Source organism: Equus caballus, chromosome 16, assembly GCF_041296265.1.
Source record: "Equus caballus isolate H_3958 breed thoroughbred chromosome 16, TB-T2T, whole genome shotgun sequence".
Taxonomy (NCBI): domain Eukaryota; kingdom Metazoa; phylum Chordata; class Mammalia; order Perissodactyla; family Equidae; genus Equus; species Equus caballus.
Window position 1 is genome coordinate 87,864,154 of NC_091699.1, and position 26,393 is coordinate 87,890,546.

General features: G+C 34.2%; 1 protein-coding gene across 5 annotated transcripts in view; it reads right to left on the minus strand.

Annotated features, from left to right (window-relative positions):
- ATR (ATR serine/threonine kinase) overlaps positions 1–26,393 on the minus strand; it is a 108,903-nt gene that overhangs the window by 31,108 nt on the left and 51,402 nt on the right. For all 5 annotated transcript variants that reach the window (XR_002800810.2, XR_011427048.1, XM_023621043.2 and 2 more), the window contains exons 22-32: positions 23,839–24,045; positions 22,911–23,024; positions 20,368–20,483; positions 16,272–16,392; positions 14,441–14,578; positions 11,972–12,182; positions 9,838–10,016; positions 6,952–7,116; positions 5,821–5,912; positions 1,451–1,542; positions 1,035–1,212 (exon numbers count right to left, since the gene is read on the minus strand). Coding sequence is in view for 3 of the 5 variants with exons in the window: in XM_023621043.2 (XP_023476811.1) it covers positions 1,035–1,212; positions 1,451–1,542; positions 5,821–5,912; positions 6,952–7,116; positions 9,838–10,016; positions 11,972–12,182; positions 14,441–14,578; positions 16,272–16,392; positions 20,368–20,483; positions 22,911–23,024; positions 23,839–24,045 (1,613 nt within the window). In the remaining 2 variants the exon portion in view is untranslated. The remainder of the gene's footprint in view (positions 1–1,034; positions 1,213–1,450; positions 1,543–5,820; positions 5,913–6,951; positions 7,117–9,837; positions 10,017–11,971; positions 12,183–14,440; positions 14,579–16,271; positions 16,393–20,367; positions 20,484–22,910; positions 23,025–23,838; positions 24,046–26,393) is intronic.

Genomic DNA, 26,393 nt, shown 5'->3' on the forward strand with positions numbered 1-26,393 from the left:
ACCTTTTCAAATCGGGTATAAAAAAATTGCAATTTATGTTGATTTAAATATTTAATGCTTTGCTATGATCCCCAAATTCCTATTAATTAAATTGGAGAAGGGTACATAAAACTAAATTCAAATGTATGAAAATTAAACTTTATCATTTATATGAAAAGAAAATATGGATTCATTATAAATCAACATAAATATTTGCATATATTGCTGGTGCTACTGTATGAGGGTCTGGCATAGCAGATGTCAGTAAAAAATTGTGACATGACTACAATTTTAATTTTTTTTTCCTAAGAGTGATGGAAACACTCATGATACATCCACACTAGCTTCTTCCCCATGTATAGTTGTCAGTGTCTATGATTCAGTGTTCAAGGATGCAGCTGAGTAGCTACAGAACAGAATAAATCTCAGTGGTCCAATCTCTGGTCTCATTAAGCTATTACCGAATGGGCTGATAAAAAATATAGTAAATTCTTCTAACTTAAAAAAAAATTACTTACTTACCTTTTTAACTTATTATAGCTCAATTACAACTTTTATTATTTTCTTCAGGTGAATGAACACACCTAAAATGTTTTCCATCATTTTCTTCCTTATCTCTAAAACTTAATATTCCTTTCTAGTAATGGTAATGCCTGTATTTTTTTGGGGGATTTGAGGGAGGCAAGATGTCAAATGCATTTCTAAATGAGAAGAAAGGGAACTAACAAGTACTAAGCACCAATGTGCCTGGCACAGTAGATGTCTAGATTATTTAGGTTAGTTGTGTAGAAAATAAACTATGACTTAACAATAGGACAAATATATGATATTTTTGTTATTTTTTAGAAGTCATAATTACCTTTCCAATTAAAAGGACATATGTTAAAACACTTTTATAAAATTATAGGCTAATTGTGAGGTAAAAGAATGAAAAAGCCATTCTGAGTAGCTATGCATGACACCAAACATACCATTAGTTATTTACTAATCAAAAAATTCCAAGCCTGTCAAATGACACTTATGAACCAGGAATATATAAATGGAAATTTCAATACCTCACAATATATTCATATCCTCGTTGGTAAGAGCCTCTTTCAAAGCTTGCAGCTGAAAGAGGTACAATTTGTTCTGCTCTCACTAGTTTCAATGTGTCATAAAAAGCTGTGGCATCTCTTTTTTTGGCTGATAATAATAGCTGTCCCAGTCTGACGCTCCATGTTGTGGATTTCCCATCTGAAAAACAAATTAAGAGTCAAGGAATGCTATGGTAGCTGGGTCCAAGATCAAGCTTTATTTCATTTGGCAATACGGTCAGCAGAAATACTGAACAGATAGTTTCATTCTACTTTGAACAACTGAACAAGGCAATCATAAAATAAGCTGAGAGATTAATTATGAATGTTGCTTAACTACTTAAGTGTGAATTTTTATTGCATATTAAAACTGCTTATATTTTAAGAAGTAACTTTACCTGCTGCCAAATAGTTTTCCACCAAATCCCACTGTGACAATTTCCAAGCTGCTTCCACTCTGTATGTGTTTAACTCATCTGTCCATTCAGACCTATTAAAAGAAACCCATATCAACTAAGCTTTTATTTATTTTAATTTAAAGTGGCATTTAAAGATTTCCCCCACTGGTTTAGTTACTCTATTTACTCTATTTATTAATTGCTCTATTTATTGTATTTGTATTGTATTGTACAGATCATCCTCAAGATGGTGTTACATCCTGATAGACCCATTGTAAGCAGAAAATATCATGTCAAAAATGCATTTAATACACCTAACCTACCAAACATCATAGCTTAGCCTAGCCTACTTTAAATGTGCTCAGAACACTTACATTAGCCTACAGTTGGGCAAAATCATCTAACGCAAAGACTACTTTATAATAAAGTGTTGAATATCTCATGTAATTTATTCAATACTGTACTGAAAGTGAAAAACAGAGATAGTATTGGTTGGTTTACCCTTATGATTGCGTGGCTGACTGGTAGCTTCAGGGGTTGCTGCTGCCCAGCATCACGACCTGAGTATCATACAACATATTGCTAGCCCAAGAAAAGATCAAAATTCAAAATTCGAAGTATGGTTTCTACTGAATGTGTGTTGCTTTTACCCTATTGTAAAGTTGAAAAATCGTATGTCAGAGCATCATAAGTCAAGGACAGTCTGTATTTTGTATTTGGACACAAAATAATTACGTCTATCCAAAAGAACCAGCCCCCATTTTTTTTCCTAAAGATTTTATTTTTCCTTTTTCTCCCAAAAGCCCCCCGGTACATAGTTGTATATTTTTAGTTGTGGGTCCTTCTAGTTGTGGCATGTAGGATGCTGCCTCAGCATGGCCTAAGTCGTGCCATGTCTGTGCCCAGGATCCGAACCGGGGAAACCCTGCGCCGCCGAAGCAGAGTGTGAACCTAACCATTTGGCCATGGGGCTGGCCCCTGAACCCCCCAAATTTTAATCTTTTCATTCCAAAAACATTTTTCCAGTAATTACTTCTGATAGAGCCATTTAAAAATGCCATTCCTCAATAAATTAAATTGTGCCATATAGTAGAGCAGAATTAATCCCTGGATAACTACAAAGTGCAGTTGTAAGATTAGCTGTATGCTTAAATTGAACAAAGGGCAAGAAGAAGAAAAAACCAATGGACGGGCCGGCCCAGTGGTGCAGTGGTTAAGTGCGCATGTTCCGCTTCTCAGCAGCTCGGGGCTCGCCAGTTCGGATCCCGGGTGCGGACATGGCACAACTTGGCACACCAGGCTGTGGTAGGTGTCCCACGTATAAAGTAGAGGAAGATGGGCATGCATGCTAGCTCAGGGCCAGTCTTTCTCAGCGAAAAGAGGAGGACTGGCAGCAGTTAGCTCAGGGCTAATCTTCCTCCAAAAAAAAAAAAAAGCCAACTGAACATACATGCATTCAGAGGTAAGCAATTCTAATAACTTGGGATTTTGAATTACATTTAAGACAAAAATACAGGAGCTGGTGTGGTGGGTGAGGGCCAGTTGGGGGGGGGGGTGCATAGAACATTCACTAGTAAGGGCATAAGAAAGGTACAAATGATGTCTCAGTGGCATAATAAAGGATATAAAATTATCTACCTAAAATATAACCCTACTCTTAAACTATTTCAGTTAGTTTAAAATTTGGGTTTGGGGGGCTGGCCCGGTGGCACAGCTGTTAAGTTTGCACGTTCTGCTTCTCGGAGGCACGGGGTTCGCAGGTTCAGATCCTGGGTGGGGACATGGCACTGCTTCGCAAAAGTCATGCTGTGGTAGGCATCCCATATATAAGAAAGTAGAGGAAGATGGGCATGGATGTTAGCTCAGGGCCAGGTTTCCTCAGTAAAATGAGGAGGATTGGCAGCAGTTAGCTTAGGGCTAATCTTCCTCAAAATAAATAAATAAATAAAATAAAATAAAATTTGGGTTTGTAAAGCCAACAGGATATAAGTAAGTATTTTTTCCTAAGCATTCTACTTATGTGACACTAAGATGGATAGTGATATTTTGGATTGTGACTGCACAAAAGAAGCTAGACCTTCCCCATGTTTCTTCTTTATTAATCATACTATTTGAATACCTGCTAATGCTAGATCCTAGGCTAGGCACATTTTTCCATTTGACTATCTACTAACTCTAAAAGGCACACATATCCCCATGTTATAAATAAGGTAACATGGGGCCGGCCCTGTGGCCGAGTGGTTAAATTCCTGAGCTCTGCTTCAGCAGCCCAGGGTTTCACCGGTTCGGATCCTGGGCGCGGACATGGCACCGCTCATCAAGCTATGCTCAGGTGGCGTCCCACATGCCACAACTAGAAAGATCCACAACTAAAATATACAACTATGTACCGGGGGGCTTTGGGGAGAAAAAGGAAAAATAAAATCTTAAAAAAAAATACAATAAAATAAGGTAACAGACTCAGAGTGGCTGAGATCAATGCCCTTAAAAGCCCTCCTTGCTCTTTCTGTAGTAAAAACACATAGAGAAAATGTAAGAAATGAGTCCATTAATTTTTATTTAAAAAAAAATCTAAAATAGCAGAAGAATTGAATACTCTCTAATTTCTAAATATGAATATGACCAAAAACAATTTAGGACAAAGCTAAAAGAAATAGAACAGAAATATAATTTCAAAAGTCCAACTTTGAATAACTTTACAAGTTTACCATCAGATGCCAAAATATCAAAATTTTAGGATAAAAATCTGAGTAGAATTAGCAGGTTTGCTATCCAGAAAGGGTGTATCAAACCAAGCCTTATAGCAAGAAATACCAAATGGCAAGGAGGATTAGGTTGTGAGAACTTATCCCAATAAATGGACACATTAAAAAGAATGACTGTGTAGGTCAAGCAGAGTCAATAATTTTGGAGAAATATTTGTTTAAATGCAAATATTCTCCCCAAGGAAAACATGTCCCCTCAATGACCATTTGCTCCAATATGATATAGCATCCTTCACTGAATGTTGACTCTTGCCTTTTCACATCCCAAAGATCAGGAGGCTCTATGTATCCCAGATTCCAAGAGAAAAGAGGAGTCTAACTGTCCAGTGTGTACCATAGCTTGACACCTCGGCTCGAGTCATGAAAAATGGTCCCAAATTCACACAATCCCTTTATTCATAAGCTCTATATCTAAAACATAACAATTCTTTCCCTGCTTTTGCAAAGTTTCCTCCATCATTTTATACATTTTATAAATTCCACTACTGTTAAACCATCTAACCAACTGTGAGCTTCTCTGCTCTTAGACATTGTAGAATGGTGGTCTTTATAAATCACAAGTGGGAATTTATAGAAACTGTACTTAGAAGAGCTGCATTCAGAGTGATCTAACTAAAAACAGTGGCCTGGGGCTGGCCCGGTGGCATAGTGGTTAAGTTCGCACGTTCCACTTCAGCGGCCTAGGGTTCACTGGTTCAGATCCTGGGTGTGGACCTACACACCACTTGTCAAGCCATGCTGTGGCAGGCATCCCACATATAAAGTAGAGGAAGATGAGCACAGATGTTAGCTCAGGACCAGTCTTTCTCAGCAAAAAGAGGAGGATTGGCAGCAGATGTTAGCTCAGGGCTAATCTTCCTCAAAAAAGAGAAAAAAATAAAAATAAACAAATAAGTAAGTAAAAACAGTGGCCTTTGTGCCCTTTGCTTAACTAAGATTCCATCCTTTTGACCAGATCTCACTGGTCAGAAAAGTCAGTTGAGGTCTGGTAAATATACTAAGGAATAAGGCTTTCAGCTCTCAAAGTAAGGTAGCTTCAAGAGCAGAACCAATCTCTACAATTATTCTCCAAATTAGAAGAACTGTGTGGCCTTAATCTTTGCCACACATAAGCACTATTTTTTGGTATCATTTGGTTTGCTATAACAAACCCATTTTTTTAAGGAAAGGAAAGCTGCTTTTAATTTTATCAGTCCTTTAGGGGAAAATCAACTCATACAGTCTAGAGGGGTATTCCATAATTCAGTCGCAAAGTTTCTCCCTCCCCAACACAGAAAATAACTGGTGCTGATAATGTAGGCAGAGTTTAGACACCCTTTGAAAAAGTACCCATACGAGCCTCCACAGTGGTAGGTAAGCTCTGGAAGGTTCCTGTCTTAAAGCAAATCTAATTCAAGGATGACTCTTTAGATAGAAGACAAGCTGTTAAGTGCTAGATCAACTTATGAGAAAATAGGAAAAAATATTTTTTAGTGCTTATCTCCAACACATGAAAACACAAAAAAAATATCATTACTTTAGTAAACATTACATGGATCCAATTCAATCATTAAAAATTCCCATTCAGATACAAAAAAGAAAATAATTCCTTTTAAAAAATATTACCTGTTAGCATGCACTCCATTCACCTGAGTGATTACAGTAGACAGCTGACCAAGACCTAACATGGACTTCACTACACCATGGTAATGAATGATCTAGAAATACAAAAATATTTAAAATAGCAACTGTCACTTCAAATATATCTTAGGAGCCAAAAACAGTTTAGCTGATGTTCATTAAAAAATAGATTTACCTCACTGAACCTACCCTTCTTAGTTTAGCAACTGGCTTGCTTGGCTATATGTCAGAGCTCCCTACCAAAGTCCTAAATGCATCTGAATATTTTTTTAAAATGCAGACAATCTAAAAAAATCTCAGATTGAATTTATTATTTTGGTCTAATTTTTGGTTCCAATTAAATATAAAAGTAATGAATACTTTTTAATATTTTAGTTAAAGATCATCATATTATTTCTCATATAAAAGTTAAAATTCAAACGTCACAATACTATTAATATATCTTTTGGGCTTTAATAACTGAAAATAAATAGGATTGTACAATATTCTTTAAGATTAAAAACAAGATTATGAAAAATAAAGGCCCTATACATTGAGCTTCTGAGAAAATAAACATGTCAAACATGACAAAAAGCAATACCCCAAGATTAGAGAGAATCTAAGCCAAAATTAAAATCAGTGATCCTAATCTCTTTCCTGTCCCAACAATCATGAGATATGTAATAGACCCCCACTAGTAATTGTAGCTCAGTGATTCTAAGGGACAATTTTAGAGACTCACAGATGGTGATAGGGGGCATATAAAGTCTGAAAAAGTTTCTTAAACTGTAGAGAATCACTACTATTATTAAAAATTGATGAATACTTACACTTTTAAGACAAACTAAAATTATATAAATTTTAGAGTAATTAAACAGTTTAATATAAACATACTCCACAATAAATCTCATTCATTTCAGGGATTTCTAAGGTCATAGAAATTTGGCATTGGAAGAGATCTTTGAGATCATCTAGCACAAATCTCTAATTTTATCAGCCAGGAAACTCAAACTCAGAGATGGTTAAATATTTTCCAGACACACTGGGACATTGGTAGAGACAGCATGGAAACTAAGGTTTACAGAGTTCCTAGTCTAGGGCTTGTTTCATTATGTTCCCTTTCATTTATTATCTTACCTGGTCTGGTTCTAGCTGAATAGCCCTGTCATAACAAGCAGTGGCATCCCTCAGTAAGCCAATGCTTTCATGTTCAAGGATCTGTTCTTTTAGAGATGGTTCTGCCTTTCGAATTGCACTTACTCCAGCCACTCCATCTGGTTCATGCATAGCAGCATACAATTTCTTTGTTGAACCATTAAAAAAAAATCAATCAAATGAGGGAAAAAACACAACTGGAAGTAAAACTATAAAACCAGAAGTTTATGTGAAAAGAGCATATGAAAATTTTTTCTCAAAAAAAAAACAAATACAATAAGTATTTGTTTTAAGGCAGACTCACAATAAAATTATAAACTTATTTCCAGCCATTCTATTACCTCAACACACTTATTCCACTTAAATACAAACCTACTTTAGTAACTGTTACTGATATTGAGAGCTGTAGAGAACCTCAAGGACCTGACCTCTCTTTAAACCCAATTTATAATAAATTCTGTTGAAAATAGTTTATAAGTGTTTTATTGCATTTTAAAACTTAAAAAGTTTTAAACAAGCATTTTAATATACTGGTATTGAGATGCCTTCAAAAAACCTAAGACATCAAACCTGCGTTCGAAGGAGATATTCAGGCTGAAGATAAAAATTTAGGGGCAGTTAACATAAAGATGGGCGGGGAAAAAAAAGGAATAATTTAGGAAATGAATAGAGAGAAAAGAAAAGAGGGCTAGGGAAGGAGATTAAAGTTGTTCTATGCTATATTTATAGATAAGGAAGAACTAGCAAATGAAACTGAGAAGAGAAACCAGAGTAGTTTGAAGAAACCTGGAGAATGTGGTATCCCAGAAGTCGTGGGAAAAAAGCAAATATCTTAAGAAGAAAGGAGTGGTCAAATGAATCTGTGAGTTTAAAAAAAGTGAGGACTAGGGAAAATTGACTGGATTTGTTAATACGGAAGCCACTGATTTTCTTAGCAAGATTAGTGCCAGTGGAATGGAGGAAGAAGTCTTGTTGGAATGGGCAAAGAGTGAATGAGAAGTAAAGAAGCGAATATAGGGAAGATAGAAAATTCTTTTAAAAGCTGGCTGTAAAGGGAATCAGAAAGATGGGAAGTATCTGAAGGAGAACATAAGATCAAGGGAATTATAAAAAATTAAGGTAGAGATACCAGAGCATGTCTATATACCCTGGTTGAGAAAAAGAAACTAATGACACTAGAAAGCAGGAATATTTGAAAAAGTGAATCCTTGAAATTGAGAACACAGGTAGAAAGACTGAATTTTCACAGGAAGGGATCCTTCCTCAGTAATAACAGAAGAGAAAAAAAAGAATATGGTACAGAAGCCAGTGTATTTTCAGATTTGGTAGACATTTGGCTTCTGTTTTCCTAATGAATGATGAAGTAAGATCATCAGTCAAGAGTAAGTGAGGTGGAAGCAGAGAAATAAGAGAAGGTAAGAAGGGGCTGGCCCCGCAGCCGAGTGGTTAAGTTGGCGCGCTCCGCTGCAGGCGGCCCAGTGTTTCGTTGGTTCGAATCCTGGGCGCGGACATGGCACTGCTCATCAAACCACGCTGAGGCAGCGTCCCACATGCCACAACTAGAAGGACCCACAGCAAAGGATATATAACTATGTACTGGGGGACTTTGGGGAGAAAAAGGAGAAAAATAAAATCTTTAAAAAAAAGAGAGAAGGTAGGAAATAGTTAACCTTGAAGAGTGGGAAAGCAGGCTTCCTACAGAAAGACGGAAAGTGGGGTTAAAAAATCCTGCTGCTGTTTGAGATTATGAACTTAAAACCAGTTAAAACTCATTGTGCGATTTTTCTCCAGCAATGTTCAGCTGCTTACATGCAGACACTGGGAAGGCAGATGGGTGAGTTTATCCAGGGTTGGAGTTTTACAAAGTGAGTACAACACATAGGAAGAAAGACAATGGAGTTGAACATTTTTCTAAGGGAATGATTTTACAATGAACAACAGACTCAAAGCTAGACAAAGAGGAAAACAAAGACAGGAGAGAGCTAATACTTATCCAAAGACTACACGCTACTAATTTTCCAGTTCTTTCGCCACACTTTGCTTTTTGACCTGAAAAAAGCCCACCAATGACCTCTTATTTATTTCCATTGTATTAACCTGACCTGTACTTACTTTCTTTTCTTCCCTACACAGTCATAATATTATCACCTAAACCATTATTTCACCAGCATTGTCATGGCTGATTTCTCTTATAACCAGTACATCCCTTTATGCAACCACCCCCACATTCAGGCCCACATTTCTCAAGAGAATAGTAATGAGCTGCTTGCTCGAATCATAGCCTTTTCAAATCTTTTCTCCATGACTGCAACAGGCATTTAGCAAAAATGCCATTCTGGCGATAGCACTTCCCTGGTTCAAGTCTTCTAAGAATCCTGGACAACTTAAAAGGTCCTCTATGATTTATCTTTCCTTTGCCCAAATCTTTATCCTTTCTCTGCCATTCCAAAACTAACACTTTAGCATATGCCACACTTTTTTTCCACTCCATTAAGGATGCCTCTGCTTAGAATGTCTTGCCTCTTTCTTTCACCTATCTATCATTCTTCAAGACCCAGCTTAGGCATCATCTCCAAGAGACCCTTACTGACCCCTTGCTCACCCACTCCCACCTCTCACCCCACTCCACAAAGATGAGTTAAGTATCCTTACTCAGGGTATATCTACATTACTCTCCTTAAGATATTACACTGAACTGATGTTTATCTCTCCCCACTAATCTGTAAGCTTCTAAAGTGCTTACAAATATCTATTGCCTAGCATAGCATCTAAAACACTCAATAAAATGTTCAATAAAATGAACAATATAAACATAAAAGACTGGTTATATTAAACATTATTATTAAGTTCACTATATTAATTTCAAACCTGTAAAAATCCAAGATGCTCTTGAATATTTTGCTTCTTTTCTGTAATAAATGATTCAAAGTGCATTACAGCTCGCGTGTATGCTTTGGACCGAAAGGAAGCTACTGCCAGAGTATCCTGAGGTATGAGGTCTAGAAAACGAGTTACACTCTGATAATCTTCATAATCCACAGTCGATACTAGATTATAAAAAGATAATTGAGTTATTAAAGACTTATAAGATGAAATTTTAAAAATGTCAATTTATATTTCAATTTATTCATTTTAAATTCAATTTATTTCACTAAATAAATTAATCTAAATGTATTAAGGTATCATACTTAGAATGTAACTATCAACAAGATGATTGTTCAGAAGATTCTTGCTTCAACTTCATCATTATTACTTAACCTTACCATGGACGGTCATTTAATTGCTTGAGCTTCTGCTTCTCATCTATAAAAGGGAAATATTAGTATTTGTCCTGCCTTCCTTACAATGTTGTTGTGAGGATTTAAATCTATATTAAATGTTGAAAAGATATAAAAATGAAACAAAAAATACAAAGATGAGTTATTTATTACTGATAACTATAAAAACACTAATAGAATGTAGCCATTGGTAGGAAAAAGGCAGAATTATGAAAATATAATTTTAAGTTTAGAATTCTTTGTTAACAATTTCTTTTTTTTCCCCTGTGTTGCCATATATGCAATATCAACTACAACAACAAAAATTGAAAGTAAAGTGCCTCTAAAGTAAAATCATAAATTTAAAATCACTTTTAAAAGGGTAATTTTTTTCAAGAGCCTAAGACATAAATTAGAAACTTCTAAAGGAGAACAGTCTAGTTTAAGAAGATTCATTTAAAACATTAACCTTATTGAAGTATAACTGACATATAATAACATATTAGTTTCAGGTATACATCACAATAATTCAATATTTATATATATTATGTAACGATCACCACGATAAAAACAACATAAATTTTAATAATGATTCACAACAGCATGTAGAAAATAGGAAACAAATTTCTCCAAAATTTAAATAGTTAAGATAGTAAATTTAAAAGAAATTCTATTTAAAATAAGTCCCTAACTTCCATCAAAATTTGTAGATCATTTCAAATTATGAGAAATGTTAAAGGTATTGTACCATTTAACCATTTTGAACCATTTTACATATTTGAACCATTACAAGTGTTTTCTTAAAAGCTAGACTTTTCATTGCAATGTTAGTAGAAATGGTGATAACAGAGTTCATGTTTGGTTTTATAGTACCATTTTCACATGCAGAAATAGGAACATTTAATTGTTTAATTAATGGAAAATACATTAATAATTAGCCACATTCCAGAGACAAACACTCCCCCAAACATAATTATTTGCAAGTCCAAACCATTTTAGAAAAATAACAAACTATGGTGCTTAAGAACAGGAGTGTATGTGCTTTCGCAAGGATAGAAACAGCAAGAGAGAAAGGCTCACAAATTGAGAGCTGTGCCAGTGAAGGCCTCTGTAAGGATTGTTAGTCAATTTTTTCAATTAGCTTCAAAGCCTAGGGGGAAAAATAAGTAATGTCCATTAAAATGGCTGAGGTGTATAGAAGCAGACAGATTATATACTTTATCCACTTGCTGCAAGAATGAAAAAAACAAAGGTTCAAGGACATTAAGAGTATCCATTACTGTCTTAATAATAGAATTCCTCTCAGCAAAAGCTTATATTGTAGAAGCAAGTATCATTTTCTAACTCTAATGAGCTCCCCTTTTAGTCACCTTAGTGGGAGTTCTAATATCACAGGAAAAAAACTGCACAATGTATAGCAGGGTATAGTGTAATATACAATTTACATATTCATCATCTCATTTAATCCCCAACCTTCTAAGTGAGATAATATTAACTCTATTTCACACAAAGAAAAATTAGATATGTATCTTGCCTAAGGAAACGAGAGTAAGAATTTAAAGAGAAGTTTTCTAACTATAAATTCACTGCTTTTTCTCAATGAAAAGGCCACCTTACAGGGAGAAAAAGGTATGCAAGAAAACATAGGTCTTTTAAAAGCTAACGCTTAAATTATAGAACTGATATAGGAAAGAGCTAATTGGTTAATAATTAACAGAAGAAAATAAATAGAAGTTATGACTCACCCTTTGAGTCTACTTTATCTCTGTTTGATTTGCTTTGTGGAAATTTCTCAGCATTTAGTGCCTGAAATTTGTGTCTTGCCCACTGTGTGAGATGGTCAAGCATGGAGAACACAGTCTGTGTACTGAGTTGACACAGATCAGATGCACTGTCTTGGATACTTATGATATGCTGATCATCATGCTTTAGAACTGCCATAATTTCTGTATAAACCTAAGAAGAATTTTATGGTTAATAATATGTCTATATAATATCATTTTACTATTATCTGACATATAAGACTATTCTAAGGCAACAATTTTCAAAAGAAAAAAATCCCACTGTGGATTAATAATAAATTATCTTTCTTATCTATAATTAAGCCAATAAAATAGTACCCCAAAGAAAAGCTACTATAAAAGAAACACAAAAGCAAATAGAAAAATCTTAAAAAATTGTTTTGGCTTATTCAATAAATGATAATGAAACTATCTGCTAACTAGTAGTAAATAAAATTTCAAACAATATCTCACACTATCCACAAAAATCAATTTCAGAGTAATTGACGGGCTAAACATAAAATCAAAAGGTTTAAAAGAAAACTGAGAAGAATACATTCATGACACTGGATAAGAGAAAGCATCACATAAAAGGCTTAAAATTCAAGTTATAAAAGATTTACAAGTTTGGCATTTACATTTAAAATTTCTGTACGGCAGAAGGTATGAACAAAGGTTAAGAAGAAAACCACTAACTGGGAAAGATTTTTGTAAGATATGACTGGCACAAATTGATATCCAGATTACATACAGAACTCCCACCAATTAATTTGAAGGGACACCCTCCACCCAAATAAGTAAAGGATATGAACAGACAATTTATCGAAAAGTAGTCCAAATGGCCATTACTGGTAATAATGAAAATGCAATTAAAACAATAACATGTCTTTTTTTTTAACCATCATGTTGCCTAAAATTTAAATGTTTGAAAATATCAAGTATTGGCAAGTGTATGGGAAATGGATACACTTAAGAGCAGCTGGTAGGACTCTAAATCAGTATAGACAATTTTGAAGACTCTAATAAAATTTTAAATGTACTGTGGGGGATCAGAATTGGCCACCACAAGATATGGTTCTTTGGCATGAGGATTATTTTGAGCTGGTTACTTTTAAAAACTGCAGACACGAGAGAAATTCTGAAAAGCAGAAGTTACCCTTTATAAGAGACACTTATATTTGTAAGGGAAATCTCCATGTGTAAAGGTATCTCCCACTCTGTACCAGGAAGAGGAGGATGAGCTTATCTCTAGAAACTCTTATCAATGAGGAAGGCAAGGACTTAAATCTTCATAATAACCTTACTCTTGTTTACTGCACTTTTCTGGTAATCTCCCATAAGTGACTCCTCCCACCCCCAACATCCTCCTTTGTAACTAAAGATGGTATTTAAGATGAGAACATCTGCCATTTTGGCGAGTCACTCAGTTTTCCTGAGCCTCTCCCATGTATACATATTATAAAGCTTTGTTTAATTTTCTCCTGTTATTCTGCCTCACGTGAATTTAATTCATAGCCTGGCCAGAAGGACCTAGGGTGGATAGAGGAAATGTTTGCCTCTCCTACAGTACATACCATATAACCCAACAGTTCTACTTTTTGGAATCCATCCTAGACACAAATACACATTTTCACAAATAAGAACTGCCATGATGCTTACCACAGCATTGTTTGTAAAAGCAAAAAATTGGAAATCATCATTATTATGGCAATAGTCAAACTACGGTACAACTATAAAATGGATGTGTTATATTACATAGCATTAGTTTAAAAAAGAGGATAGCTCCATATATGGTTAATAAAAAAAAGACAACAAGCAAGTTGCAGAACAACACCTGCAACAGGATACCATCATAAAGAACAAAAGAACCAACTGCGTTAAAAAAAAAGGTCTGGAAAAATACACATCAAATTAAGAACAGTGATGACCTCTGAGGAAGTGGAATCAGGAATGGTAGTCACAGGGTACACTCTGATTTATTTGTATAATTTTAATTTTTACATTAAGAACATAGTAATATGTTACTTATGCTATTAAAAATAATCATGTTTTTAAAAAGTGTTATATGTATGTAGTCAAAAAATTAAACTTACAAAATATTATAAAACAAAAAATAAAATATTTCCCCTCCCCTAACCTAATTCACAGTATCCCTCCACAGGAACAACCACTGTCATTAGTTTCTTATGCATCCTTCTCAAAAGTTCTGTGCATATTTGGGTGTATATGATATATACTTTCTAATTTTCTACTCTAGGCATTGTATAATCTTTTGATAAATAAAAGGTTAAAAAGGATTTTGTAAGCATTTAGACCTGTACACACATAGCAAACACTGATCTACATTTCCTACTAACATGTAGCCTTTCTAATTCTAATTACATTGGACAAACGTTTGGACAAACAGAAACCAAATACAATGGTATCTCTCACCTCCTGCTGATCTTCTTGACTACAACCCAACAAGACATACACTAGAATATGTGGAAGAAGATAGATGGTCACCTTGAAATCATGCTTCATCATAATGCTACAGCAGGTGAAGATTTTACTGGCAAGATCATGCCGAACCTGTAGACTCAAATAATTTAGGGAGAATAAATAGTTTCATACATTTTATTCTGTTCATTAATGCCAAAAAACACGATGTGAGATAATTTGTCAATGTGGATGGTATCAGAACGGGTGGGTATTCTCTTAGGGAAAGAGGCGTGTACACTCAAGCAGGGAAGATTTCAGATCACCACCTCTCTGGTCACTCTAAATATCCCCAAGAGCCTGAACTGCTGAGACCCCTACAGGCAATGTAGCTCCCTAAGCTGCCAACTATCTCAGCAGAAATGGTCTTCCCCTTTTACAGTTCATTTTTAAATGCATTATGTTTTGTTACAGATTAATTTCCCTAATTACAGTATATTTTACTTAGCTAACATTAAATTTAGCATATTAATTCCCTGAGCACACAGATGAGTAAACTAACCAAAAAGTATGCTCTGGGCCAGCATATTAAGTACTAGATTCACATGTTTAATAAGTAGTAAACAGTGATTAACTATAGGAAAAAAATTAAAAAAATAAAAAACTAAATTACTTGGGATTAGAGTCAAATTTTATTGCTATGATCTACCCTTCAATTTGCCAACATTACTGTTCTCTTATGAAAACGTAAAGGTATTTCCTTCTTCAAATATAAATGCTTCACTTAGGAAAAAAAAAAACAAACTAGGGACCAGCCCCGTGGTGTAGTGGTTAAGTTTGCGCACTCTGCTTCAGCGGCCTGGGTTCATGGTTTTGGGTCCTGGGCATGGACCTATACCACTTGTCAGCCATGTTGTGGTGATGACCCACATGCAAAGCAGAGGAAGACTGGCACAGATGTTAGCTCAGGGCCAATCTTCCTAAAGCAAAAAAAGAGGAAGATTGGCAACAGATGTTAGCTCAGGGCCAATCTTCCTCAGGAGGAAAAAAAAAAACAAAATGAAACATCCAGAGCTGGAAGTAATTAATTAAAAATATTAATTAATATTAAAAATATTAATAATTAATATTAAAATTATTAATATTAAATATTAATATTAATTAAAGATATTCTACATTTCACAAATTATATTTTCAGTATGTTTCTTAAAAAAAGATATTTTCTTGAAATTACAAGATAAAAATTTTTATAATAATACTTTAAACAATAACAGAAATAATTAAAAACAAAAGCTGTGAATTTTAAATTTTCCTTAAACATTTTCTTGGACACACAGTACCTTTTGTCTATCAGGCATGTAAAAATCTCATATTAGGAAAACATCAGAAATATACCTCTATTTTTCCATGAAATTTCATTAAAAAAAATCTTTATTTTTATTTTGGAGGAAGTTCACATAACATATCTTCTATTAGATGCAGCCACTAAAGGATTTTTTATTACATAAAAAAGCATTTTATTATGTAAAAAACTGATAAAGCATTTATATCCTTTTAAACAGTATTATTTTACAATGTAAAATGAACAGATATAATGTAGTAGACATTTTACAAACACATTAAGATCACAGTAATTTGCTTGATAAAACAATTACCTTCTTACTCAAAAACTGTTACTAGTTACAATAGAAATTACTATTATTATTAAACATTTTCTACCAAAATTTCTATCATTATCAGAACAAATATTTCAGTGCCTACTGTGTGGGTTATGTATTCCAATAGATGTTCTCATTTCTTTTAGAATTTCTGTTTCGTTGACAAATTCTAAGCAGAGTTCTCTTACCTTTGTTATAAGATAACCTGCCCAAGATGCTGACCATTCTGCAAACTTATTACCTAATTTACTTAAGTAAATTGGCTTCTTTACTTCAGACCAATCTGTTGACTTCTGAGAACTCTTATATCTGTAATTTTGAAAATTTGTTTATTAAAAAATATATAGATAAATATCCATCTGTTAAGAACTTGAAAGTATAAGAAACTATATCAACTCATTCATTGACTACCCACTACTGCTTTGCCTTTACTGAAAAGTGGTCAAAGATACTACTTTTCCTATATCCTTCTTGATAGTGAGGTAGGAGGTCATTCTTGCACACCCCAAGTACTTCAAAGGATTTGAGTCTGCCTCCTCCTCTTCCTCAATGCTCCTTTCAGATCCTTCGCACTCCATTCTTGTGTAAGAAAGATCCGTTCCTTTGAGGTTTAAGAAACCCAGGTATACCATTCTCTACTCTTCATTATGGGCATCTACCAAACTCGTTGATTACTCAACTCATTGATAACTTTAGTACACTGCTTTTTTTCTTTCTTCCCCAAATCTTATCATCCTGAGTGACTTCAAAGTCTGGCTGGATCATCTAATGAAACTCTAAACTGCTCAATGACTTTCTCCTCTACTTCTTTATCAGGACTCCTTTGCCAATACAAAGAAACTTCGTCACTTCCAAAATGAACTATTTAGACACCTCACTCTATGGCCAGTTTCCCAAATTTCCAATTCTTTCACCCAGTTACTCTAACATACCTGTTCCTTCTCACTGAGATCTTCTGTCCCTTGACCCTGGCTAAACTCTCCTGATCCTCTTCTGATCTCCAGATCTCCTGATCTGACCTTCCTTTCATTACCTCTTTCCCTAATCCGCTTGGTCTCCACGGTCCTTCAATTCAAGCACTCTCTTGGTAACATCCTCTTCCCAGGCCACTGTCATATTATCTTTACCAGCTGTACCCATCTGCCAATCTTCCAACCTTGGATCAATCTATATCTCTGCCTTCACTGAAATGACATCCAGGCCACTGTACTGACAGGAAAATCACTAAGTTGCTTATTAGATTTAGTACTACTATATATTCTTAGTCTTCAACCTCAATGGACCTCTATGCTGTGCAGAAATCCTTCTAAATTTGCCTTATTAACCCTCTCTTCCGTTTTCTAGAGTGGCTATTTCAAATTATCACCACTCTCCTCACATCACCTATACCAACTCCACTGCCACTTTCAGCCAATAATTTCATCTCCTATACCTCCTACTTCATGGAGAAAAAAAGCCATTGCTTCCCACAATCAAATCTGTAAACTTAGCTGAGTTCCATCCATCATTTCATCTTCCTCCATTACAAAGAAAGATATTTCACTCCCTCTAGGTCTAATCTCCCATTTGGGATATGGCTAACATTCTAGATGCTCCTCAGGGTCCTGTTTTATATCAGTGATCTCTTCTTTCTTCCATAACTTCGAATGATCCTTTCTATTTGCTCCTCAGTATTAACATTTAAACATGGTCAAACAACTCTCATCTTACTACTACACATATATAGCATATTTTTGAGGGGAGTGGGTTCCTTTTCAATCACCAATGTAAAGTTAGGAAATGACAAATATAATAAATGCTCTAAACTTAAGGTCCTTAGCATACATTATGTGTTTCACCATATTCTAAATTTCTAAAAATGGAAAAATCCAATAATCTCTCAGTTAACCATCACTATTTGAATCATCACAAATATAATTCCCTAGATGATTTTACCAAGTTTTATGGTGAACTTAGCTAGAAACCTACTGATACTGGGGTACAAGCCAAGTTCTGCCTGGCCACATCCTGATGTTTTTTCCTACAGTTATTTCTATGGCAACTCTGAACTATATAGCTGATCCATCTAGTCCTAAAAAGCAAATGTCCTAAATATAGATATCCTTTAATCCAGATTTACTGACTGCATATAAATAGCCCAATTGAAAAAAAGTTAAAGGAGAGTATAGGAATATAAGTTTAAGACAGCAAAAACAAGAAAATGTTTTTAGGAAATTATTTCCCCCAGGCCCTCTGGAGCAAATATCAAGCAGTCCAAGCTATAAAACTGACCTATTGGCTAACTTGGTATCTTGCTGCGTCATACAAAAGCTTTTGTACAAACATGGGTCAACTCCATTAATATTGTCCTCTACTGCCCTCTTATTTTTATGAGGCAGCAATTTCAATAAGCAGATCCCAGCTAGATAAATCTCCTAACTTTCACCATTGAGGGACCATCTGAGACATTCTTTCAAGCTCTCAGATATAAAAGTAGAAAGATCATACGAATTCTCACTGCTTTGCTAAGATCACTCTTATAAATGACCACTTAAATGTTGCTTCTTATGAAATATTAAGTCGAATAACAAGTAGGCAGAAATGCTGGCTTTTACTCCGTCTGAAGTACGCAATAGCCACACTACGCCCTCCAAAAAAAGCAAAGAATTTATTCAACAAGCTGGGATTGAATAAACATTTGTTACTGAGTATTAATTAAATGTCAGGCATTCTGCTAGGTACTTTTTTTTCTTTTTTTTTAAAGATTGGCACCAGAGCTAACAACTCTTGCCAATCTTTTTTTTTTCTTTTTTCTGCTTTTTATCCCCAAATCCTCCCAGTACTTAGTTGTATATTTTACTTGTGGGTTCTTCTAGGTGTGGCATGTGGGACGCCGCCTCAAAGTGGCCTGACGTGTGGTGCCAGGATCCGAACCAGCGAACCCCTGGGCCGCCGAAGTGGAGCATGCGACCTTAACCACTAAGCCATGGGGCTGGTATCATGCTAGGTACTTTTTAATATTATCTTCTTTATTCCTAACAATGATCATACAACATAAGTAAAACTATTCCTGTTTTCAAGATGAAAATATTGAGACTTGGAAATCTTAAGTAACTTGCCCAAGACTTCAGAGCTAGCAAACACAGAGCCAAGATTCGAATTTAGGTCTTTGTGACTCCAAAGGCTATAAACTTTCCACTAGATTATGGAAACTCTTAAGCATCTTTCTATATGTGCTATAAAATATAGAATAAAGAAATGGAGAAGTGTGGAGTCTTCAAAAAAGAGAAACCAAATTTTAACTGTAGACTTTCACTTTATATTAACAAAAAAGATCTTTAAATGATGCTGTTTATAAGAAATAAAATGATGTTTAAAAGGTTTCTAAATATAAAAGATACCTAGCAAATAAGTATACATACTTAAGGGCTTTATAAAGAATTTCACCACAAGTCTGGGCACTGTAAGGCTCAAAGAAGTAATTTATACAAGGTCACAAATCTAACAAACAGGTGACCTAGAGTACCTAACAGTACAGTTTCCACCTAAAATTAATTTATAATTTATGGACTTCAATTAGTCTTAACCAAGATATTAAAACTGGAAAAGAGGGGGGCCTGCCCAGTGGCACAAAAGTTAAGTGTGTGCACTCTGCTTCGTAGCCCAGGGTTTGTCAGTTCGGATCCTGGGTGTGGACCTCCACACTGCTTATCAAGCCATGCTGTGGCAAGTGTCCCACATATAAAAGAGGGAGATGGGCATGGATGTTAGCTCAGGGCCAGTCTTCCTCAGCAAAAAGAGGGGAATTGGCTGCAGATGTTAGCTCAGGGCTGGTCTTCCTCGGAAAAAAGGTTAGAAAATACTTTCTTAAAAGCAGAGGGAGAAAGTATCTTCATGAGGAGAAATCGGTAGGGTTGAAAATCTCTAAACTCTAAACAGAGCTACTAAAGGCTTTGGAAATAGCTTTAAACTCGTAAATTTCTACATTAATTACACCTATCAAAAGCTTCAACTCATATTCAACTTAAAGTAGATTCTTTCAAAGTATTTCTAAGAGTTGAATTAAAAAAAAAATCAATCCTTTCAGCTTTAATGAATTTGTCTAAATACTTAAAATTATAGAATTTAACCAATGAGCAGACTGTATTTCTCATTTTGACAAGATTATAAACATAAATAATAGTGAAAATACGTACTAGAATCTACTAAAAATACTTTTCATGCTAAAGAATTATATCAAAAACAACATTAATTTTATAAAGTTCAAAATAATTTTTTGAAAATAGTTTTAGAGAGTCTACAGACCTAGTGTTGAGGTGAGGTTCCAGGATTTCCCGAACATGCTCAGGAAATCTCCTCCACAACTGGTGACCGGGGCCATTGGTCTGCATCTCTCTACAGTCGTAAATAGAAAGTAGCTCCTACAAATACATATTTTACATTTGTAAATCCACAGTGAAGCAGATAAATCTTTACATTCATCAATATTCTACACATTATAGTCATAGAAATACACAGAACAATATACAGAATTATAAAATTTTGGATTTGTGAACTTGCTTAGGGCACTTATTTCAATGCTTAGAACCATTTAGGTGATTCTTATCTGAATCTGATTTGAATTCTTCAAATTCTCAGAATTTGAACTTTTCTGAATTTTAATGAAGCAACTACAAATCCAAAATAGTTCAAAAATTCAAGCTATCTCAAATTCTAGATATAAAATACTAAGCTTAAAATTCTGAAAATAAGATGCAAATGTTAAAAACCAATTTACTATTCAAGACCTGAAATTAAATGATTATATTTTACTTTCCTGAAAATAAAACAAGTGAGATTTTATAGATGAAGAAAAAAAATATCTTTGACTCTGATGTCAATCAACAAGACAAATATGTTAGGGTATTATATCTTCCATCACCTATTACTTCCTTTCCAATTCCACTGAAAATGACCATATACAATAGATATATTCGTAATATTTATGAAATATTAGCACTGTCTAGCAAAATATGTACTTTATATTTAGGACTTTGAAATACAAGAAAGTATATGAAAAGTTCAAATATAGAAATATCCAAAATTCATTTTCATTTAGCTTTAATATGTTATTAAAATTTTATTTGAAGCTGATATTTGGCAAAGTTACTCTAGCTAACAGAAGCCCTCTTAATCATCCTCCAATAACAGCCTGGCAATATCAGTATCAGTGCCAATATGCTTTTTCTCTCGTTATACAAATGAATTGTTTTTGTTTGTAATTAAGGCTACCCATTCCACTTCTAGACTATATTCCACATCTCTTTACTTACTTAAAATAGTATGTCAAAATTCTCTTTTACATCATCACTTTTCTCCTCTCTGATGAATTGTTCCCAAGCAACATATAAACATAGTTATTTTTCCCATCTTTACTCCTTTTTCCCTCCCCAGCTACCATCTCATTCTTCTGCTCTCTTTGACAGCAACACTCCTCAAAAGAGTTTCTGTAATTTCTCCAATTCCTCTCCTCCCACATGTTCTTAAAAATACTCTAATAAGGCTTCTTGTACTCCACTGAACCTGCTCTTGTCAAGGTCACAAATGACCTTTATGTTACTATAGCCAATGGTCAATTCTCAATCACCCATGATCAGCATTTAATACAGTGGATCACTCTATACTTCTTAAAACACTTTCTCGTCTTCCAGAACACCACATTCTCCTACCTTATTGGCAGCTCCTTCTCACTTTCCTTACTTGGCTCCTCTCTTTCCCCACTGACCTCTCATTGTCCAGGTCTCAATGACTAGAATGTATTTACCTATATTCCCTTTCTTGATCATCTCATCCAGAATCTTAGTTTTAAATACCACCTCTATAATAAAAACCTCCAAATTTATATCTGTAAACCAGATCTCTCAGCATGAATTCCAGACCTGAATATTTAACAAAACAAAGAAACTTTTAATAGAAAAAAAATACCATGAAAAAGGGCAAAGAAAGCCAAACTGGAAAAATATTTATTACATGTATGATAGACAAAGGGTCAGTTTTCACTATATCTAAATAGGCCTTAAATATCAATAAAAAATAGACCAATACTAAGAGAGAAATGGGAAAAGATCATCACGGGAAAATTCACAAAAAAGCAATACATATATAAAAGATGTTATACCTCTCTCATAATTAAAGGCAAATTAAAACAAAACGGTACCATTTTTCATATGTCACATTGGCAAAGATTTAAAATTTTGATAAAAGGCGGGTTTGTCAAGGGAATATAAACTAGTGAAACTTTTTCTGATAAAATCTATCAAATTGTAAACTGTACTTGCTCTGAGACATATTTCAATTTCTAGATATTTATATTATTGATATATTTACTTGAGTGCTCAGAAACATACATATGTTTTCTAAATCATTTTTTGTAAAAGCTAAACACTGAACACAACCTAAATGTGTTAAATTTCTTAAATAAATTATGGTACATTCATACTGAACATTAAGTCAGGGAAACGAATGAATTGAGATACATGTACTGACATGGAAAATTACCCATATAGACCCAAGATAGACTGTTAAACACAAAAGAAAATCAAGTTACAGAACATCATAAGTAACACACTCTTCCTCGTTTGGTGGAGAAAACATATATATTTGCATACACATAGATAATCTTTCAAAGTACCTATAATAATCTGTTAAAAGAGTACATTTCTGTACTCTCTGAAATTTTTATCATGAATTGGTATCACTTTAATAATGAAAATGATAGTTAAAAAAAAAAGTTTCCAAAGTATAGATTTTATAGCTTTCTTACTAGAATTCAATAATGTAAAACCTGTAATGACTATATGCACTCTTACCTGAATAGCATAAGCAGCTGAATCTTGAGCTCGGCTGTTATCTGCATATGCAAGGTAAGCTCTTGTTAGTTCCATCAACAATCCATAGGCAAAGTTTGAATCTTCTACTCCAGTCTCAATAAAAACAAGAAAAAAATCAAGGATAATTTGTATGAATTTTCTTAAGCTGTACTATGCCTTCTACGGTGAATTTAACTTACTTGGCTAAGTGATTTAACTTAGAAAAGGAAAGGACAGTAAGGTTCAAACTAAGTTTGGTACCAAGTCTAAACTATGATCTGTAGATAAAAAGCCAAATTTAAGGCTTGGTTGGCTATAAAGTACATTAGAATCATTCAAATTTTACAAAGCTCCAACAATATGCATTTTTTGTTCTTTAACTCTTAGAAAGAAAACTGTATATATATATATCATTTCCTAAACTGCATTCTCTACAACCCTGGTCACTTGAGAAGCTCCAAGAAATAATTTTTAAATACCCTCCTCTTGGAGATTCACAATGTACACTGATACATTAAAAGTTCTGCTTAATTTTGTTATACAGTATTTCTCAAATTCATTTGACTATGGAAACTTTTTTTATACACACACTATTGAACACCCTGGGAAATTAGTTTCCCATGGAAACACTTAGCAATAGTGTTTAAATAGTAATATTTAAATAACTAATTAGGTTTGAAGTATTTGTCAAAATTGAATTAGGAAGCTTATTTAGAAGAACACAGCACACGGGACTGGGCTCAAATTTCACTGCTTTTGGCTAAAGGTCTCTGCAATAGCATTAAAGAATAAACTTAGAAATTACCTAAATTGTCTAGTTTAGATCAAGTTCCACTAAGGATAACCTGTATAGTTCTTTGTAAATGGAACACAGAAACCCTAATAGGACAGAGAACTCTTCTTGTCATTCCAAATAACCATTACTTACCACAAATGTAAAATCTTTTCCTTGGGTTTCAGTTGTTGAGAAATCTAGTCGACCTGGATCTATTGCCCCCAATTCACCTAAACATTCCCCACAGAGCAACCGAGCTTGAGAGTTTGCATCTTGGCAACCTTTCAAAAGCACTGTTACCAATTGTGAGATAACGGGTTCTACTGTTTCACTATCTGTTGCATATTTTATCAGTTTTTCCTAAAATAAAAGTCAGAAAGAAAGTTTATATGCAACTGTCACAAACTAGTATATTTTCCTAACTAGACCGCTTAAAAGTATTAGGAATATCTGACATAAATATTGACAAAATTAAATTCCTAAATCTGCAGTCTTTTCAGCTAGGTTTTGTGTGTGTGTGTGAGGAAGACTGTTGCTGAGCTAACATCTGTGCCAATCTTCCTCTATTTTATGTGGGACATCGCCACAGGGTGGGTTTGATGAGCGGTACTAGGTCTGTGCCTGGGATCCCAACCACTGAACTCCAGGCCACTGAAGCAGAGAGCACAAACTTAACCACTACTCCACTGGGCCAGCCCCTTTTCAGCTAGTTTTTGATGAGTTCACATAATATACTTCACAATGTTCTGTAGGATCAGAATCATTTTGTGTTTGAAAGTTTTAATCATTAATCCACTAAACAAATAGTTACTGAGTACTAGTATATCAGTATACAAAAATAAGTAAGGCACAGTCTTATCCCAAGTTCACAGTTCAATGGGAAAATCTGTAAACAAATAATTAAAATATCATATCATATGTACAGTAACAAACGTATTTACAAGGTAAGGAAGCAATGAAGAAGATAAAAAAAGAACTCAGTAACTTTCAAGGATAGTGGACACATATTTCAGGAAATAAGTCAAGGAAGAACAGCTATTAGTTAAAACAATAAGACTGAAAAGTGTATAAAAACTAGAAGAGAAGGAGAAAAAAATATGAGAAAAAGGGTTTGTGGGGATGATTTAGAAAAAGAGGTAGGAAGAAAGAGGTAGCCTTAATGCAAATATGTTGGCTCAAGTAATCTTTTTTCATACATCTCCTGAGGATGCTGTAATGAAAAACTTTAAGTATGAAGATACTATTCTCAAGCCAGTTAAGATTTAGATATTGGATTCGTGTGAGCACTTTAGAATTATTTTATTTATTTAAATTTCTTTCCAACAAAAGTAAAACGTATACAAGCAACTCAAACTCCGTGTTAAAATGTGATTCAAATTAGAGCAATATAATTCAAAAGAAAAATAAAAAGACATTTATCTCATCCAAAATCTTCAATATTCAATCACTTAAAGAACCTTACAGGTTAATTCAGGCATAAATACCTAAAATAATGAACAAGTAATTAATAAATAGCAACTCCAATATAAAAAAGATATTTATTCACTTGCTAATATTAGAAAACAATAAGGAAAAAGACACTTTAGTTGGCAAAGATAAATGCAGTTGATATTCAAGGCAACACATATTATGTCACTCTAAATGAAAGATAGTTTAAAAATATACTTATCTCCTAAGTGCTTAAAAATGTCTTCACTTCACTTCCAGGTTAGATAAAGTGGGTTTTATTTTTCAGCAAAAAATACTGAATTCCACAAGAATTTTTAAAATGAGTTATGTCTTCAATCCATCTATTTAGAAAGGCTTTTTAACACATCCATCCAATTTTATCATTTTCCAAATGCCTGACCAGTTGTCAAAACAAATCCATGTTTGCTCCAACTATCTGAAATGTCATTTTTATCACATCCTCAATGTCCATATACACTTGGGTCTATTTCTGGACTTTCTATTCTTTCCCCTTAGTCTGTTTATTCACGTACCAGTATCACACTGTTATAATTATAGAAGCTGTAGAGTATATTAATGTCTGGTAGGGCTACGGAACTCTCATAGGTGCCTTTTTTTTCCTAGAGTTTTCCTAGCTATTTTCACATTAGTTTTTCCATACAAACATTAGTATGAACTTTTCTAGTTAAAAAAGCAAACAAACAACTTGGTATTTCTTTGGGATAGCATTAAATTTCCAAATTAACCTAGGGAGAATTAAAATCTTTATAATATTTAGTCAATCTACCCAATAAATAAGGGATGCTCTCCATTTGCTGATCTCTCTTACATTTTTGTGTCTTTCAGGAATGTTTCAAAGTTTTCCACCTATTGATTTATACATTTATTGTTATGCTTATTCCTAAGTATGTTATCTTTCTCGGGTACTACTGTAAATTGGGTTTTCCAACAAGTCTTTTACCTGGTTATTTCTTGTTATATGAAGATTATTGATTTTTATATCCTCCTACCTTACTGAATTAGTTTGTTGTCTGAGTTAGTTTTACTGATAATTCTCTATAGTGTTCCAAGTATATTAGCATATCATCTGCAAATAGTTTCACATCTTTTCCAATTCTTATGCCTCTGATTGCCTTCTCTTGTCTAAATTTATTGGCCAATACTTCCAACTGAATGTTAACGTGTAGTGCAGATAATGAGCAGGCTTGCTTCTAGTAGGAATGCATTTTATTCCCCCATTAAGTATGTGTGCGTATACA